The sequence below is a fragment of the Lynx rufus genome, unplaced genomic scaffold, assembly GCF_022079265.1.
Source record: "Lynx rufus isolate CCGP_SWC_20201006 ecotype Redwood Valley unplaced genomic scaffold, mLynRuf1.p SCAF_8, whole genome shotgun sequence".
Lineage (NCBI taxonomy): Eukaryota > Metazoa > Chordata > Mammalia > Carnivora > Felidae > Lynx > Lynx rufus.
The window spans coordinates 12,620,156-12,635,965 of record NW_025814896.1 but is presented as its reverse complement, the minus strand read 5'-3'; the positions used below and the strand labels follow the sequence as shown (position 1 = coordinate 12,635,965).

At 43.7% G+C, this 15,810-nt stretch overlaps 1 protein-coding gene across 3 annotated transcripts in view; it reads left to right on the top strand.

The window, feature by feature from the left end:
- Window positions 1-15,810, top strand: part of ARFGEF2 (ADP ribosylation factor guanine nucleotide exchange factor 2) — a 101,048-nt gene that overhangs the window by 37,156 nt on the left and 48,082 nt on the right. For all 3 annotated transcript variants that reach the window (XM_047067914.1, XM_047067913.1, XM_047067915.1), the window contains 11 exons: window positions 2,320-2,450; window positions 3,604-3,838; window positions 4,483-4,582; window positions 5,330-5,469; window positions 6,973-7,081; window positions 7,730-7,913; window positions 10,418-10,529; window positions 11,041-11,246; window positions 13,804-13,888; window positions 13,992-14,163; window positions 14,721-14,872. In XM_047067914.1, the coding sequence (XP_046923870.1) occupies window positions 2,320-2,450; window positions 3,604-3,838; window positions 4,483-4,582; window positions 5,330-5,469; window positions 6,973-7,081; window positions 7,730-7,913; window positions 10,418-10,529; window positions 11,041-11,246; window positions 13,804-13,888; window positions 13,992-14,163; window positions 14,721-14,872 (1,626 nt within the window). The remainder of the gene's footprint in view (window positions 1-2,319; window positions 2,451-3,603; window positions 3,839-4,482; window positions 4,583-5,329; window positions 5,470-6,972; window positions 7,082-7,729; window positions 7,914-10,417; window positions 10,530-11,040; window positions 11,247-13,803; window positions 13,889-13,991; window positions 14,164-14,720; window positions 14,873-15,810) is intronic.

Genomic DNA, 15,810 nt, shown 5'->3' with positions numbered 1-15,810 from the left:
AAAATAGGGAAGTAAAAGTCATCTATAATCCCCTAACCTAGAGATAACACTTGGCAACATTTTACTTACATCCTTCTAGATTTTTCTCCCCTTCTCATATTTTTTTTTCAGTTAGATGTAATCACACAAGATACATGCTGTTTTGTAACCTACTTTTGAAACTTAATGTGTGTTACGAACATCTTTCAGACTCCTAGATCTGTCTGCCATATCATTTTTCTTTAATAGCTTTGTTGTTCTCTTGAAAATGCTGTATGTAAGCATTCAAAACAGGGAGAGATATGATGTTAACATCCCACCTGAACCCACTGCCTGTACCTTTTTACTAGTGTTTCTCAACCTTTTGCATTATTAGCACCCCCCAAGCCTTTTTATATATTCCTTTTTCTGACTTACCACCCCCTTTCATGAATTTTAAAGCCACTGATAAACTGGATATCTGTTTATGTATTATATGTGTGTCTGTGCTTTATACGTAAAAAGAATAAGGTTTTTTTCAACCCGCCCCCCATCCTTCCACCAAGTACCAATACCTGTCCCAGTCTTAGTCTGTTTGGACTGCCATAACAGAATAGCATAGATTGGGTGGTTTATAAGCAGTAAAAATTTACTTCTCACAGTTTTGGAGGCTAGGAAGTCCAAGATCAAGGTACCAGCAGTTTTGGTGTCTGGTGAGAAACCATTTCCTGATTTACTAATGGCTGTCTTCTTACTGAGCTTACAGAGCTTTCTGGGCCTCTTTAATAAGGACACTAATCCCATTCATGAGGACTCCACCCTATCGATATAATCACCTCCCAAAGTCCCCACCCTCCAAATACCATCATTTTGGTGATTAGATATCAGTTTATGAATGGGGGTGGGAGGCATAAGCATTCAGTCTATTGCAGTCCCCATGGGGTTATGTCATTTCCATTAAGAAAGGATGCACTAACAGGGATGTACTTAAATCTATATGAGGACACATGCCTTGTATACCAGGCCGTGACTTACTTTGTTCACTCAGCACTATTTTATGGACATCTTTCCACATGAGTACGTATAGACCTAACAAATTTTTTAAGTGGTCATGTAAAATTCTGTCATATAGATTACCATAATCTATTTTACCAATTCCCCATTAGGTTTTTATGTCATTTCAGTTTTATCACAGGAAATGGTTCTATAATGAACATCCTTATAGATAAATCTTGTGCACGTCCTTAATTCTTTCTTTAGGATAAATTCCTACAAGTGATATTGCTGGGTCACGAGTTGGAAGCTTTAAGGCTTTTGTTCCTTAACATCACATTAGCCTGCTGGGAAGGTAATGCTCAAATTTCTGCCCACCTGTAGGCTATCAGTGCTCATTTCCCCATTCCCTCATTAAAACCGGGCAATAGAATTCATTCAGACTTTTGCTAGTCTGTTGGGAGAAAGATCCTGCCTTAATAATCAGTAGTAAGATTATTTAGGTGAATCTGTCATTTGCATTTCTTGGTAAATTGCTTGTTCATGTTTTTTTTGCCTGCTTTTCATTTCGGTGGAAGGTTTCTGTATTTCCTTAATGAATTATAACAACTTTTTGTATGTTGAGCCGTATTAATCTTTGTTGTATGTTACAAATACTTTTTTAATTTTTAAATATAGTCTTTTTAGTTAAAGAAGTATATTTTAAAATGCCTGTCATTTTCCCCTATTACCCTGCAATAGCGTTCTTAGAAATACTGCTATCCAAGCTAATAGAATTACTTATACACATGACCCTTAAATAATGCCGGGGCTAGGGGCAGGCAGCTGAGAATCTGCATATGACTTTTCACTCCCCCAAAACTTAACTACTACTAACCTGTTGACTGGAAGTCTTACCCATAGCATAAACAGTTGATTAACACGTATTTCATATATATGTATTATATACTATATTCCTAACAATAGACTAGAGAAAACAAAATCATAAGGAAGAAAAAATACATTCACAGTACTGTATTTATCAAAAAAAATCTGCAGATAAGTGGATCCGTGCAGTTCAAACCCGTGTTGTTCAAGGGTCAACTGTATTTGTCTTAGATTTGTAATGGTTTTATGTTTGCTCATTTATCATTAAGTCATCCATACCCACTTTTTAAAGGACAAGGAACAAGGTTTTAGAATTGCTATAATGACTCCCCTATCGCTCCTATTTTGACATATTGTCCCCTTCCCCACATTCCTCAGTTCCCCCATTGAATAAATAAAAAAATTTTGATTTCCATGAGATAATTATATTTCTTATTTTTGAGAAGAGTTCTTACTTGGTTTTGACGGTTTGATTTTTCTCTTATTTGTTTCTAATCTCAGGAATCAGATGCACAGGGACATCAGGTGGCCGCTAGGTTCTCTCACATTCTCCAGAAGGACGCCTTCCTGGTGTTTCGCTCCCTTTGCAAGCTGTCCATGAAGCCCCTTGGTGAAGGCCCCCCAGATCCAAAGTAAGCGGACAGCAGTTCTTGACTGTGTATAACATAACCCAGATAACCCAGGAGGATCTTGGGGGTTCCAAAAAAATCTCAGTGTCTTCTCCCATGGTTGCTGCAAATGCAGGAATTTACAGCTTTCCACATTCCTGGTGTCCCGACAGCCCTTTCATAATGTGTTGTCTCTGTGCCCACACCAACCAAGATTTTGCCTGGTGTTGCTTTCCTTGGTTTGTGTGTGAAAAATAGTCATTATATTGAATGTGCCCCCTCTGTTTCCTAACTAATGAATTTAATCTAGTGCAGGGTGGGCAGAGGCAGGATGTGTACAAACCTCACTTCCCTGCCCTCATTGGAAACCTCTGCTTCCCTGAGTACAGATTTAAGCCTCAGATTCAACCCAGAGAAGCCAAAACATTCTTTGTCATGAACAAGTTACTGCAAGGATGATAGCCCTTTGGAGCCAGAAAGCTGCATTCCCTCCTAGCTCGCTTGAGACCAGCTCCACAGCCATATGAATTACTGAACCTCATCTGAAAAAATGGGAATGTGGAAGATTGCCTTGCAGGATCAATTACATGAGATGATGTAATCGCATCCTGAGTGCAAGGGCCCTGCACTTTATGAGTTTTATAGTCCCTGTTATTATTAGTTGCTAATAATAATCTTCAGCTTTTCTGTTGAGACACAATGACCATTAAGGAGATGATTCAGGAAAATTTCCCTTTCTCTGCAGCCCTGTGGGTGGTGGTGAGGAGCAGGAGACAGGTGGATAAAGAGCCCTGTTTGCATTGTCCATAAACATGGAGCAGGACACACGTTTAGTTTCACATGTATAATGTAAAGTAATTGATTCTATTAGGTTAGTTGTAGAACCAGCTTTCTGGAGTCAGTTTACACTTATTTTGCTCCTGCTGTATTCCCTATTTTTGGCAGGGAGAGAAAAAAAGCAGGAGTTGGCAGTTCCTGTTCTCACAGTCCTCTGGGAGGGCCCACCTCATGCCATCTGCCCTCACTCTCTTGGCATTGAGGTGCAGGTGACAATCCTTAACTCACTGGCTCTCAGAAAACGCTACCCACTGGTAGAGAAGCAAAGCCTTGTCAAGAAACATGCTTCTTGAAACGGAAATCTTGTAGCGCCGTCACCGTTTCTCACTTTCTGTCCCAGATCCCACGAGCTGCGCTCCAAGGTGGTCTCCCTGCAGCTGCTCCTGTCCGTGCTGCAAAACGCGGGCCCCGTCTTCAGGACTCACGAGATGTTCATCAACGCAATCAAGCAGTATCTCTGTGTGGCGTTGTCCAAAAACGGCGTCTCTTCAGTGCCTGATGTCTTTGAGCTCTCTCTTGCCATTTTTCTTACTCTTCTCTCAAACTTTAAAATGCACTTGAAAATGCAGATAGAGGTATGGGCTCTGAAATGACTTTTTTTTTTAATGATGGTGACGCTTACACTCAGTTAACCCCTGGTGACACAGTCTCCAGGAACTAGAGTTACACAGTCTACTTGCTGGCAGCCCAAAGAAGGACTTTTTGAATGAGCAAGAGAGTACTTTTTCCTAAAAGTCCTTGCCCCAGAATCTCGCGTGCATTTCATTTTAACCAGAAGTTTAAATCAAATGGTCTGTATGCTGGACTCAGTCCCCTGAACATGTTTGTTTAGCCTATAAATTGTTTGAAATAACCTGAAATAGTTGGCAAATCGAGAAGTCAGGTTTTACGTGAAAATCCAGATTTCTGGTTTCTCTCAAAATCGTAACTTAGTGCACGTAACTGTGCCTGGCAGCTCCTCTCACTCGTTGCTCAGGAGCAGCTGGTCCTGTTTCCGGTGGGGCCCATGTTCTCCAGGTCACTGTGGGCCCACCCCACCCCACTAGCCGTTCCCACGGGAGGCCGGGGCTCCAGCGCGCCTCAGCAGTGCGAGTGTGCATTGCTCTGCTACTTCTGCCCAGGCTGCTTCGCTCTGCCTATCCCCTAAAGCCTTTGGGGTTTTTGAGCCCTAATTTAAACTGGATTAATTGGTGTCCTCCTTTGTCTCCATGCCATGTAGGTCTTTTTCAAAGAGATTTTCCTGAACATTTTAGAAACATCAACAAGTTCTTTTGAGCACAGGTGGATGGTCATTCAGACTCTGACAAGGATCTGTGCAGGTATTTTCACCCTGAGGGTGTGCTCATCCATTGACTTACCCAGAAATGCTTCTGAAGCTTTGATTTTCCAGAATCCAGATTGAGCCCTTTACTTTATGCTATTAGAGTTTTAATGCAGTGCTGGGAAATCCTTACCTTAAAGGCTACTGCTAACGTACTGTCTAGTCCTGCCCCACTCTCCCTTAGAGGATGACCAGCTCAATCCGGTTTGCCTGGCACGTTGTGGTCTTAGCACAGAAAGTCCCACATCGTGGGAAACCCCATCACCCTGCCAAACTAGGAGACTTGGTCACTCTGCCTACAAACTGAACAGTTTGTTAGTCACAGGACCCAAGGTGTTGGTGCTGCTAACCCCTGGTTGGATGCTAAGGTAAATTTGGATTTACCTTATGAACGCACAGTTGTGGGGCTATCAATCAAGCCCCCTCTTGTCTGTCATCAAGCATGATTTCATTAGTTACATAACTTTAAGAGGTGGATCAGGCAATCATTACTTCTTTTGAGGAGAGTGAGCCTTGGAGAGGTGGAATGAGATGCCTGAAATTTCAGTCGGTGCTGAGGCAGGCCTGGAAAGCAGGCCTCCCGACTTCTAGAACGTCTGACACACTTTTCCTGAGGGAGGTGTGTCCACCCGAGTCCATAGTTTACAGGGAAGCATTTTTATAAAAGGAATCTCATGTGATAAGAAAATGTAACTGCTGTGTGTGTTTGATCAGAATTTCTAATATCTGTGTGTTATTTTCCAAGATGCCCAGTGTGTTGTAGATATTTACGTCAACTACGACTGTGATTTAAATGCTGCTAACATTTTTGAGCGCCTCGTAAACGATTTATCCAAAATCGCTCAGGGAAGAAGTGGACATGAGCTGGGAATGACACCTCTGCAGGTAAGGACACTGAGAACACCCATTTCTACTTAATGTGCATTTGTTTCAGTAAACGTTTACGGAGCATGACCTTGTGCCAGGCAGGCGCTGTCCGTGGTGCTGGAATGCAGTGGTGAAAGGACACTCACATGAGCATGCACAGTTGCTGTGGTCATGACACTTACTAGCAGACAATGAAGAAATAAGCTGTAGAGAAAAATAAAGTGGGGATAAAGGAGTCCTAGAAGTGAGGGTATTGCCACTTTTAATGGGGTCATGAGGGTAGTCCCTCCAGGGTGACATTTGAGCCTAGAACTGTAGGAAGTGAGTTCACACTTAATCACCGTTCCAAAGATTGAATGAAAACAGGATCCCAGGCTCCAGTAAGGCAAAGGACATTGCCTCTTATCAGATTGCCTCGTTAGTGTGCCTACACAGAGAACAGGATCTTAACCTAAGGTCTCTGAGGGAACTGGTCAGAAGGTCTGTGTGCTGCCTGGAATTATGGGTGCAATTCTGGTGTATGGGCATTTTCCGTAGAAAGTCCATAGCTGTCATTAGACTTGCAGAGAGAGCTGTGCCACCTTAGATGCTGTTTTGAGTCTTAAACTAGTTGTATTTCTTTAGGTTATCTGTGATTCACATTCGATTTTTTAAGGAATGCTACTTAAAAACAAACAGTATTTTTATTTACTTGTAGAGTAAACCTTAAAATGGAATGCATTTGTGAGTGTCTGAGGAGTAAGAATATGTCCAGAATCACTCATTTGCTGGATGATGTAAAATTCTTCTCTTTTTTTCAGGAGGGAGGGCAGTCACTGGTTAAGACCCTGTTGGTTTTTTAAAAAGGAGAAGTGTTAAGTGTTTTTTTTAAATTATATAAACAGTGAATAGCTTCCTTTTAAAAATTCAGATCACACTTGGTGTACCTGGCTGCCTCAGTAGGTAGAGTGTGCAACTGTTTTGTTTTGTTTTTTAAGATTCATTTTCTTTTAAGAGCTCACACACACAAGCAGGGGAGAGGGGTAGAGAGAGAAAGAGAAAAAAATCTTGAGCAGACTCCACGCTCAGTGTGAAGCCCAACACGGTGCTCGATCCCATGACCCTGGGACCATGACCTGAGTAGAAATCAAGAGTCAGATGCCCAACCAGCTAAGCCACCCAGGCACCCTTGAGGGTATGACTCTTGATCTGGGGGTTGTGAGTCCAAACCCCTAATTGGGTGTAGAGTTTACTTTAAAAAAAAAAAAAAAAGGCAGATAACACTGCTCATTTTTGGAAAGCATACATCTCACATTTTTGCTGCTAGGGTATTTGTGATGAACAGCGGTAGAGAGTTTCAGGGGTTTTGCAATGAGCCCTTAATACTTACATCACCTGTTAACTTTTCCTTGGGTTCTGTGGTTAATAGCACCGAATGTCCGTGATTATCTTGTATCCTCGCAGGATTCCCTAAGAGCCCTGTAGATGTCTGCACTCAATTTGTGTGTTAAGCCTCTGTGCTATGTCCCTTCTGACCTTTAGGAGCTCAGTCTGAGGAAGAAAGGTTTGGAGTGCCTCGTGTCCATTCTCAAGTGCATGGTGGAATGGAGCAAAGACCTGTATGTCAATCCCAACCACCAGACCAGCCTCGGTGAGAGAGCACTTTGCACCGCCACCTCCATTCACGATAGGCTGCTTCCGACTGTTGGGGAAAGCTGTGTTTGTGTCGCTGTCTCAGAATTAGCAAAACGCTGTAGTTTTCAGACTACCTGAAAGCTTCTGCTTTTTAATGCATCTGGAATTTGGGGGGAATAGTGTGAGTTGTGCTCTAATGTCATTTTCCCAAATGGAGAGACAGTTGTTCTGACATATTTTTAGTAGTCTCTCCTTCCCTCACCACCTTGAAGCACCACCTTTATGATACACGCATTTCCCTGCAGAAGGAAGCCTGTTCCTGAATTTTCTATTCTGTTCCATGGATTTGTCTGTTCTTGTGCCAATACCAGCCTTTTCAGATGCCTTGAGTTCTTAGTGAGTTTGTACCTGTTAGGGCAGGTCTTCCTAGCCACTGCTCTTCAAGTGTCTTGACAGTTTCTGTACTTTTTAGAATTAGCTTATCAAGTTCGACAAAAAAGTAAGTTTTTAAGTATCTGAGTAATAATCAAGTTTTCATGCTTGTGATTCTTCCAGTACAAGCTTTATTGTTACAGGTCTGGGAAAGGAAACCACAGAGCCCCATCTGAGCTCAGGTGTGTCTGTATCCCATCTGCTTATTTGGTTTCCTTTGCTTTTATGTCAGGTCAGGAGAGGCCCACAGATCAGGAAATGGGGGACGGGAAAGGCCTTGACATGGCCAGACGGAGCAGTGTGACATCCATGGAGTCCACAGTGTCCTCAGGGACCCAGATGGCTGTCCAAGATGATCCGGAGCAGTTTGAGGTCATCAAGCAACAAAAGGAGATTATTGAACACGGCATCGAGCTGTGAGTATGGCTGCTACTCCAGCCGAATCTCTTGGGGCCTCTGACAAAGCCACATCCCCCCTGGGACTGAGTCCACGAGGGGAATGCCTGTCACGAAAGGGCAGTGCTGGCACTTGCAGCTGAGCCCGACTGAGCCAGGCAGAGGGAGTGAGCGGGAGATGGAGAGGGACATCGAGACTGAAATTGAATAGCTTTGTGTAACTGATGCCTGGTCTTTTTAGTTTTATTTTTCCTAATGAAAGAAGTTAAACCAATTCAGAAAATAGAAGTACAACACAGGAATGTTTAATCATTCATGAAATTATCATGTAGAGGAAATCACTGTTGATAACTATTTTCCAACTATATCTTATGAAAAATTTCAACACACAGAAGAATTAATGTTACCCTATTAGGGTTATCTATGTATCTTTTTTTCTGAGCCATTTGAAAGTAATCTGCACCCATCATAATACCTCAGCCCTACATCTGTGAAAAAGAAGGACATTCTCCCATATAAGCACATCATCATTATCACAATCATTGGTAATTTTAATGTATTTCTTTCCAGTCTTTCACACACAAAAATATATAAGCACAGTTTTACATCCTGTCCAAATTTTGAATGATTGGTTAACTTAGTAAATTCAGTTTGTTTTAAAAGTTGATATTAGGGGTGCCTGGATGGCTCAGTCAGTTGAGTGTCCAAGTTCGGCTCGTGATCTCACAGTTTGTGAGTTCAAGCCCTGCATCAGGCCCTCTGCTGTCAGCACAGAGCCCACTTCAGATCCTTGTTCCCCTCTGTCTTTGCCCCTCCCTTGCTCATGCTCACTTGCTCTCTCTCTGTCTCAAAAATAAAACATTAAAAAAAAAAATAGTTGTGCACCTGGGTGGGTCAGTCAGTTAAGCATCTGACTTCGGCTCAGGTCACGATCTCGCCGTTCATGAGTTTGAGCCCCATGTTGGGCTCTGTGCTGTCAGTTCAATGCCTGGAGCCTGCTTTGGATTCTGTGTCCCCCTCCCTCTCTGCCCCTCATCCACTCACACTCTGTCTCTCTCTCTCTCTCTCAAAAGTAAATATTAAAAAAAAAAAAAAAAGTTGATGTTAGAATACTCACTTATTAATTGAAGTGTTGGTCTTATTTCCGCTCTCCCCAGACTGGCATCTCCCCAGTCTGTTCTCCCGGAGCTAATCTTTTAAAAACTTAAATCAGGGGGCGCCTGGGTGGCGCAGTCGGTTAAGCGTCCGACTTCAGCCAGGTCACGATCTCGCGGTCCGTGAGTTCGAGCCCCGCGTCAGGCTCTGGGCTGATGGCTCGGAGCCTGGAGCCTGTTTCCGATTCTGTGTCTCCCTCTCTCTCTGCCCCTCCCCCGTTCATGCTCTGTCTCTCTCTGTCCCAAAAATAAATAAAAACGTTGGAAAAAAAATTTTTTTTGAATAAAAAACAAAAAAAAAAACAAAACAAAAAACTTAAATCAGGTCATACCACTCCCCTGCCTACAATCATTCCAGGTGTCTCTCTCCTCATCACAGCCTGATCCCACCTCTGGGTCCCCCTCACTGACCTCATCCTCCTGCCAGTATCCACGTCGTAAGATACACTTCAGTCCCTTGAATACCTCAAGCTCTTTTCACCATCGTGCCCTCTGCTTGGAATACTCGTGGGTCTTTTTCCTCCTTAAGACTTGGCAAAACCTCTCTTCCTCAAGGAGGCCTTCTGGAGCCACCTGTCTGCACAGGTCCCAAGCTGCTCTTGCTTGCACACTATCCATGTCCTTCCCTTGTAGCCTTTGCCCCAGTCCGTGCTGACACGTGAATAGCCTTCTCCAGTGCAGGGCCTGGTAAATAGTGAGTTGAATTTATACATAGTTAAGTACGCCTACCTTTAACAGGAAATAGAAACAGTACTTAAGCACTGGTAAAGGAAATCCCAACATGGACAGTCTAGGACTCTTATATTGGTTCTTACGGACATCAGAGATCCAGGCTCTTTTACTTTTTCTGCTTCACCATCCTTAACACAATTTTCACCTTCCGTGTTACCTCATGGCTTAAGGTGACTGCTGGAGCACCAGCCGTCACATATATCCTAGGGAATAAAGAAGAAAGGGCAAAAAGAATATACCTCCCAGCCAAGCCAGCTTTGTTTAAGGCTCCTTCCTGAAAGTACCCACACCACTTCTGCTCGTATGTCACAGGCCAGAACTTTATCACATGGCCATACTTTGTTTGAGGGAGGCAGGAAAATGTAGTTTTTATTTCAGGTAGTCGTGTGCCCGGCTAAACATCCTTGAGTCCTTGAGTTCTGTTCATGTGGGAGAAGAGGAGAACTGATGTTGGGTGACAGCCATCAGACTCTGCTACAGCTAGGTCAGAAATTAAAGGCGGAATTTGGAGAAGCTGCCAGGACACACACGACCTTCCTAAGCTGATAAACGTGACTTGTTCATGGCCCAGATGCCAGCTTTTTCTGTTCTCCAGACGTTGAAATAAGTAACCCATGTGCTGTCTCTTCTCGAAACAGTTTCAACAAGAAACCCAAGAGAGGGATCCAGTTCCTTCAGGAGCAGGGCATGCTGGGAACGTCCGTCGAAGATATTGCCCAATTCCTGCACCAGGAGGAGCGCCTTGATTCTGTAAGCCTCGGGGTGGGGCACTTGCGTGTAGGTTTTATCAGGTGATTCTGAGACCCTTCCGGCTTTAACCTACAGTGTGACTGACCCTGAGTGCGGTGGCTTTTGTCCACACCCCTGCCGACAGCAGTCCTACTTGCTCCAGCGTTGCAAAAAGCTCCCAAGAGGTAGTTGTGTTCTTGGTGGAACAGCGTCAGAACTAGAAGTGTCCTTTGACTGCCAGAGACTTCTGGCTGCTCATCTGCAGCTAACCTCCCTCCTGAGTATGTCTCATCGTGTTCCCATCTTTAAGTCTCTCGTGCTGCCTCCTCCTGCTTCGTCCACGGCAGGATAGCCTGAGCCCGGACCAGTTGGGCGGGTGGGCAGGCTCGGAGTCGCCCAGCTTTTCTAGTGGGCCAGCCTGTTCTGGGTGTTGAGAGCAGGGTGTTCTGCCTTCTCCGCTCTGCCTGAAGTGTGCCTTACTGTGGGTTCACGTATGACAGTTTCTAGATGTGAGTGGGTGCATATGTTTCAGACCCAAGTAGGTGATTTTCTGGGAGAGAGCACGAGGTTCAACAAGGAAGTGATGTATGCCTACGTGGACCAACTTGACTTCTGTGAAAAGGAGTTTGTCTCAGCCCTGCGGACATTTCTGGAAGGTTTCCGCCTACCTGGGGAAGCCCAGAAGATTGATCGATTGATGGAGAAGTTTGCAGCGAGATACATAGAGTGCAACCAGGGGTGAGCACCGTGTCTAAGTCCCTTCCACATCACCTTTTTGCCTGCCTCAGAGCACTAGTCTTCGATTGGTTAGGACTTGAGTTTAATCTTTCTAAATCTGTGCTAGGCAACTGAAGTTTCTGTTACCATGTACCAGGCATTGTGCTGAGGGATTATTTTATGTAAGACCTCACAGCTTCTGTCTGTGTCCCCTTTCTACAGACAAGGAGAGGACTGGAGAGGCTTAAGTAACTTGCCCACGTTCACACAGCTGGAGCCCATACTGGTTTTTTTTATTTTTTTATTTTTATGTTTATTTATTTGGGGGGGGGGCAGAGAGAGAGAATCCCAGGTGGGCTCTGCACTGTCAAGCCCGGCCCTTGGATGCAGGGATCAAACCCCAAAACCGTGAGATCATGAGCTGAGCCGAAATCAAGAGCCAGACGCTTAACTGCCTGAGCCACCCAGGTGCTCCTAGAATCCGTGCTATTAATTGTGATAAGAGTAATTTTATGAGTTGGAGGGAGGTCCTTGGGCATCTCTTCCCTAATTAACAACGGCTCCTTGGGGTGCTGGGTGGCTCAGTGAAACATTTGACTCTTGATTTTGACTTGGCTCATGATCGCAGGGTCATGGGATCAAGCCCCACATGGGGCTCCATGCTGAGCACAGAATCTGCTTGGGATTCATTCTCTGTCTCTCTCTCTCAATCCCTCTCCCCCTCTCCCCCTCTCCCCCGCTTGCTTTCTCTCTTTCTCTCTAAAATAAAAAACAAAAAAGTACCGTAAAAAAAAAACCAAAAAACAGCTCCCCGATTTAACATACAGAGTAGATCTCAAGGATTTTGGTTTTTCTTTGGCTACGTAACTAATGAGCAGGTTACAGAAATGGCTATATAACTAATAAAACCTGCCTTAAATACATGATTTCATCTTAGGGCCTCTTTTGGTGGGTAGTTCATGTTTTTTTTGTAGAAGTGGAAATTAAAAAGAGGGCTAACCTTTATTAAATATTTCTTATATGTCTGTCATGCCATGGGTTTTTCATAATTAATGGTAATCCTGTGAGTAGGTCTCCGTTTTATAGACGAGAAAACTGGGGCTCTGGGAGATTGAGCAACCTGACCAAAAGCTAATCGGCCAGCAAGTAGCGGAATAGGATTGAATATGAATTGTCTAACTCAAAAGCTCATGCTGCTCCCAGTGGGCACGAAGTGCAGAATTTCTGAATGTACTTGAACATGATATGGAGATTGTTCAGTGGAGACATTTCGAGAACAGTTTAGCCTCAGGTCAACTTGGTCTTCATATTAATTGGTCCTGATGCTCCGGGTGCACAGCCGGCTGTTCCCTCTGAGACACATGGACAATAAAGGCAGCACCTGGTCATTTTAACCAAGTGGACATTAGAATTTGCTACAAAGGCATAAGGAGATTTTGTTTCCTTTGAACATAGTCTCCTGTGTGAGCCTCGTGCCTTGATCTGTTTCTCTTCATCGGTAAACATGTGACCCAATTGAATTTTATTTTGGAATCGGTCTTTTCGTTATGTTCTTCAGAGTGTCTCCCTTTCCTTTTGGGGGCGATGTGGACACAGACCAGTTTTGTAGCTTCAGCCTCACATGTTTTTGAGGCTATGCATCCACCAGTTTTTGCCTTTCTTCTCTTGCCTTGGGCAAAAAAACAGTCAGACTTCAGCTTATTATTTAGAACAATGTATTTTTCTTCAAATGTCTGCTGTTCAGTATTACAGTGGGGAATGTAAGCTATAAACAATAACTGAACAGCTGTTTTTTTAAGATTTTATTTAAGTAATCTCTACACCCAACTTGGGGCTTATTTTTTTATTTTTATTTGTATTTATTTACCTTTTTTTTTTAATGTTTATTTACTTAGAGAGGGAGAATATGAGCGGGGGAGGGGCAGAGAGAGAGAGAGGGGCAGACTCCGAAGCAGGCTCCAGGCTCTGAGCTGTCAGCACAGAGCCTGACGCAGGGCTTGAACCCCTGAGCTGTGAGATCATGACCTGAACTGAAGTCAGATGCTCCACCGACTGAGGCACCCAGGTACCCCCAACATGGGGCTTATTAAACTTATGACCCCGAGATCAAGAGTCGCACACTCCCCTGACTGAGCCGGCCAGGTGTCCCTGAACAGCAGTTCTTGTCCTCTTTACACCCAGTGCCTAGCACAAAGTAGATGCTCTCAGGAACAGGACCAGGGTGAAGCAAGTGAGGCACAAAGGTGCAGACTAGAAGGGGGCCTCACGCTCATGGTTGGAGTGAGCGTCTCCTTGCATTTTGTGCTCTGGGTGTCTTGCTTGCCACACCCTGATCCCTAGGCCTTTAAAACTTTACTTAAAACTGTGTTATGCAAAGAAATCTAAAGCTTGACATGGTTTCTTGATTAGTTTTTTCTACACTCAGGGTCATTAGTAATTGTTATTCAGTGATGATGAAAGGATGAATGCTTTTGACTAGTTTGCCATCACGTGGAACGGTCAGCCCGCTTTCAGTGCAGTATGTCTCCTTTCGCCTCCTCTCTCTGCATGTTCTTACATCTGGAACCTTCTCTTCCAGGCAAACCCTATTTGCTAGTGCTGACACTGCATATGTCCTAGCATACTCCATTATCATGCTAACTACAGACTTGCACAGCCCTCAGGTAAAATATTTTAGTGATTTATATATTGCAGCAGCTAAATAAGGAGCTTTATTTGGACCACTGGATGGTTTCTAAATTGTTTTTTATTTTTTTTTAATTTCAGGTAAAAAATAAAATGACAAAAGAACAGTATATTAAAATGAATCGGGGTATCAATGATAGTAAAGACCTACCGGAAGAATACCTCTCAAGCATATATGAAGAAATAGAAGGCAAGAAAATTGCAATGAAAGAAACAAAAGAGCATACGATCGCAACCAAATCAACTAAGCAGAGTAAGGTCTAATGGCAAATTATTTTTATTCTAAATTTCGAGTGTATTAGAGTGCATGATTAAGTCCCTTGATAATAAATCTAATTTGTGTATCTAGACATCTGAATAGCAAATGTGTTTAAATTAGTTATTGTGATTATGTTGAGTCTTTTCATAATTATAACCATCTTCTTGCTAAATTTGTGATTAGCTACAAGAAAGAATTTCAGTGAGTGATCTGAGAGCCAAATTACCCCCACAAAATGTTCCCTGAAACTGCTTTAATGCCACTGGTGATTGTGCCAACGTTGGTGAGGATTCTGTTAGGTAAGGCCCACGGCACGATCAGTTTCAGCCCAGTGTAGGGGTTTAGAGCACCGGCTGTAGAGCCACGCTGGCTGGGCTCAGGTCCCACCTCTACTACTAACTGGCCGAGGTACTAGGCCTCTCCTTGCCTCATTTCCTCCTTCAGTAAAGTGGTAATATTCCGAACATGCTCATGGAAGTGGTCAGGGGGACTTGTGTGCCTAGCACATAGCAAGCTGTCCGTGGGTGTCACACTCCCCTATTTCTTTGTAGGCGTAGCTAGTGAAAAACAGCGACGGCTGCTGTACAATCTGGAGATGGAGCAAATGGCTAGAACAGCCAAGGCCCTGATGGAGGCCGTGAGCCATGCCAAAGCCCCGTTCACAAGTGCCACACACTTGGACCACGTCCGGCCAATGTTCAAGGTGAGTATACTGAGAAGTGAGGACCCGGCTCAGCCTGATTCTGGAGGTGACCAGCTGGAAGCTAACCAGCCACGCTGTGATGGTGAAGAGGTTGAGGAGAGGAAAGGCCAAGTCTGGGTGCTTCTGTCTAAACGGTAACTAAAGTGAGTCCTTCCCAGAAGCCCTTATGCCGGGGATGCACCAGCACTGGCCACAGGCATGGGCTCTGTGTCGGAATGGCTGGTTTGCCACTTCATAGCTCTGTGACCTGGTTCGGGTTACTCAGCGTCTCATCATCTGTAAAATGGGGACAAATACAGGGTTGTTGTTAGAGCTGCGGGGATATTGAATGAATGAATAATTATTCACGCAAAAGAGATCATTTTAACATCTCACCTCAGTGGCCTCAGGGTTAGTTTACCAGATGAAATTAGCTGGAAGTAAAGAATAATGTCCTGAAGTCCTTCTATTTTTAAGATGTCTAGAAAAGATACATGTTTTATATACATAGCACATAATTTTTCTCTAAGATATTTTTATAGTAACTATCAATATCCTCTTAGATTTTTGTGAAGCTTTATTTCCAGGGAATTCACAACAAAATTGGAGGAAAAATAAAGTCTAAACAATTTGAACTAGGAAACTTTCAGTGAACTAAGTTTATAGAATATAAGTTACTTATAGGTTTTATTTTGCATGCCAGCCTCTGATTGGCAATGGCTGCCTGCTGCACTGTGAATGAAGGATTCTCGTGCCCTGAATAGACTCAGGAGGGAGTGGGCCCTCCAGTTGACTAATGATGTCTGTCACGAGCGCAGGTACTCCAGCCACGTATTTATATTCCTTCCTTTTGAACCACATGTCTAGTAAAGAGCGTATCTGTAGTGCTGTTGTGATACCTTTGACCACAGATCAGGGGGAACTATTTTATATTGTGAATGGAATAGGCTGAAAGCAAA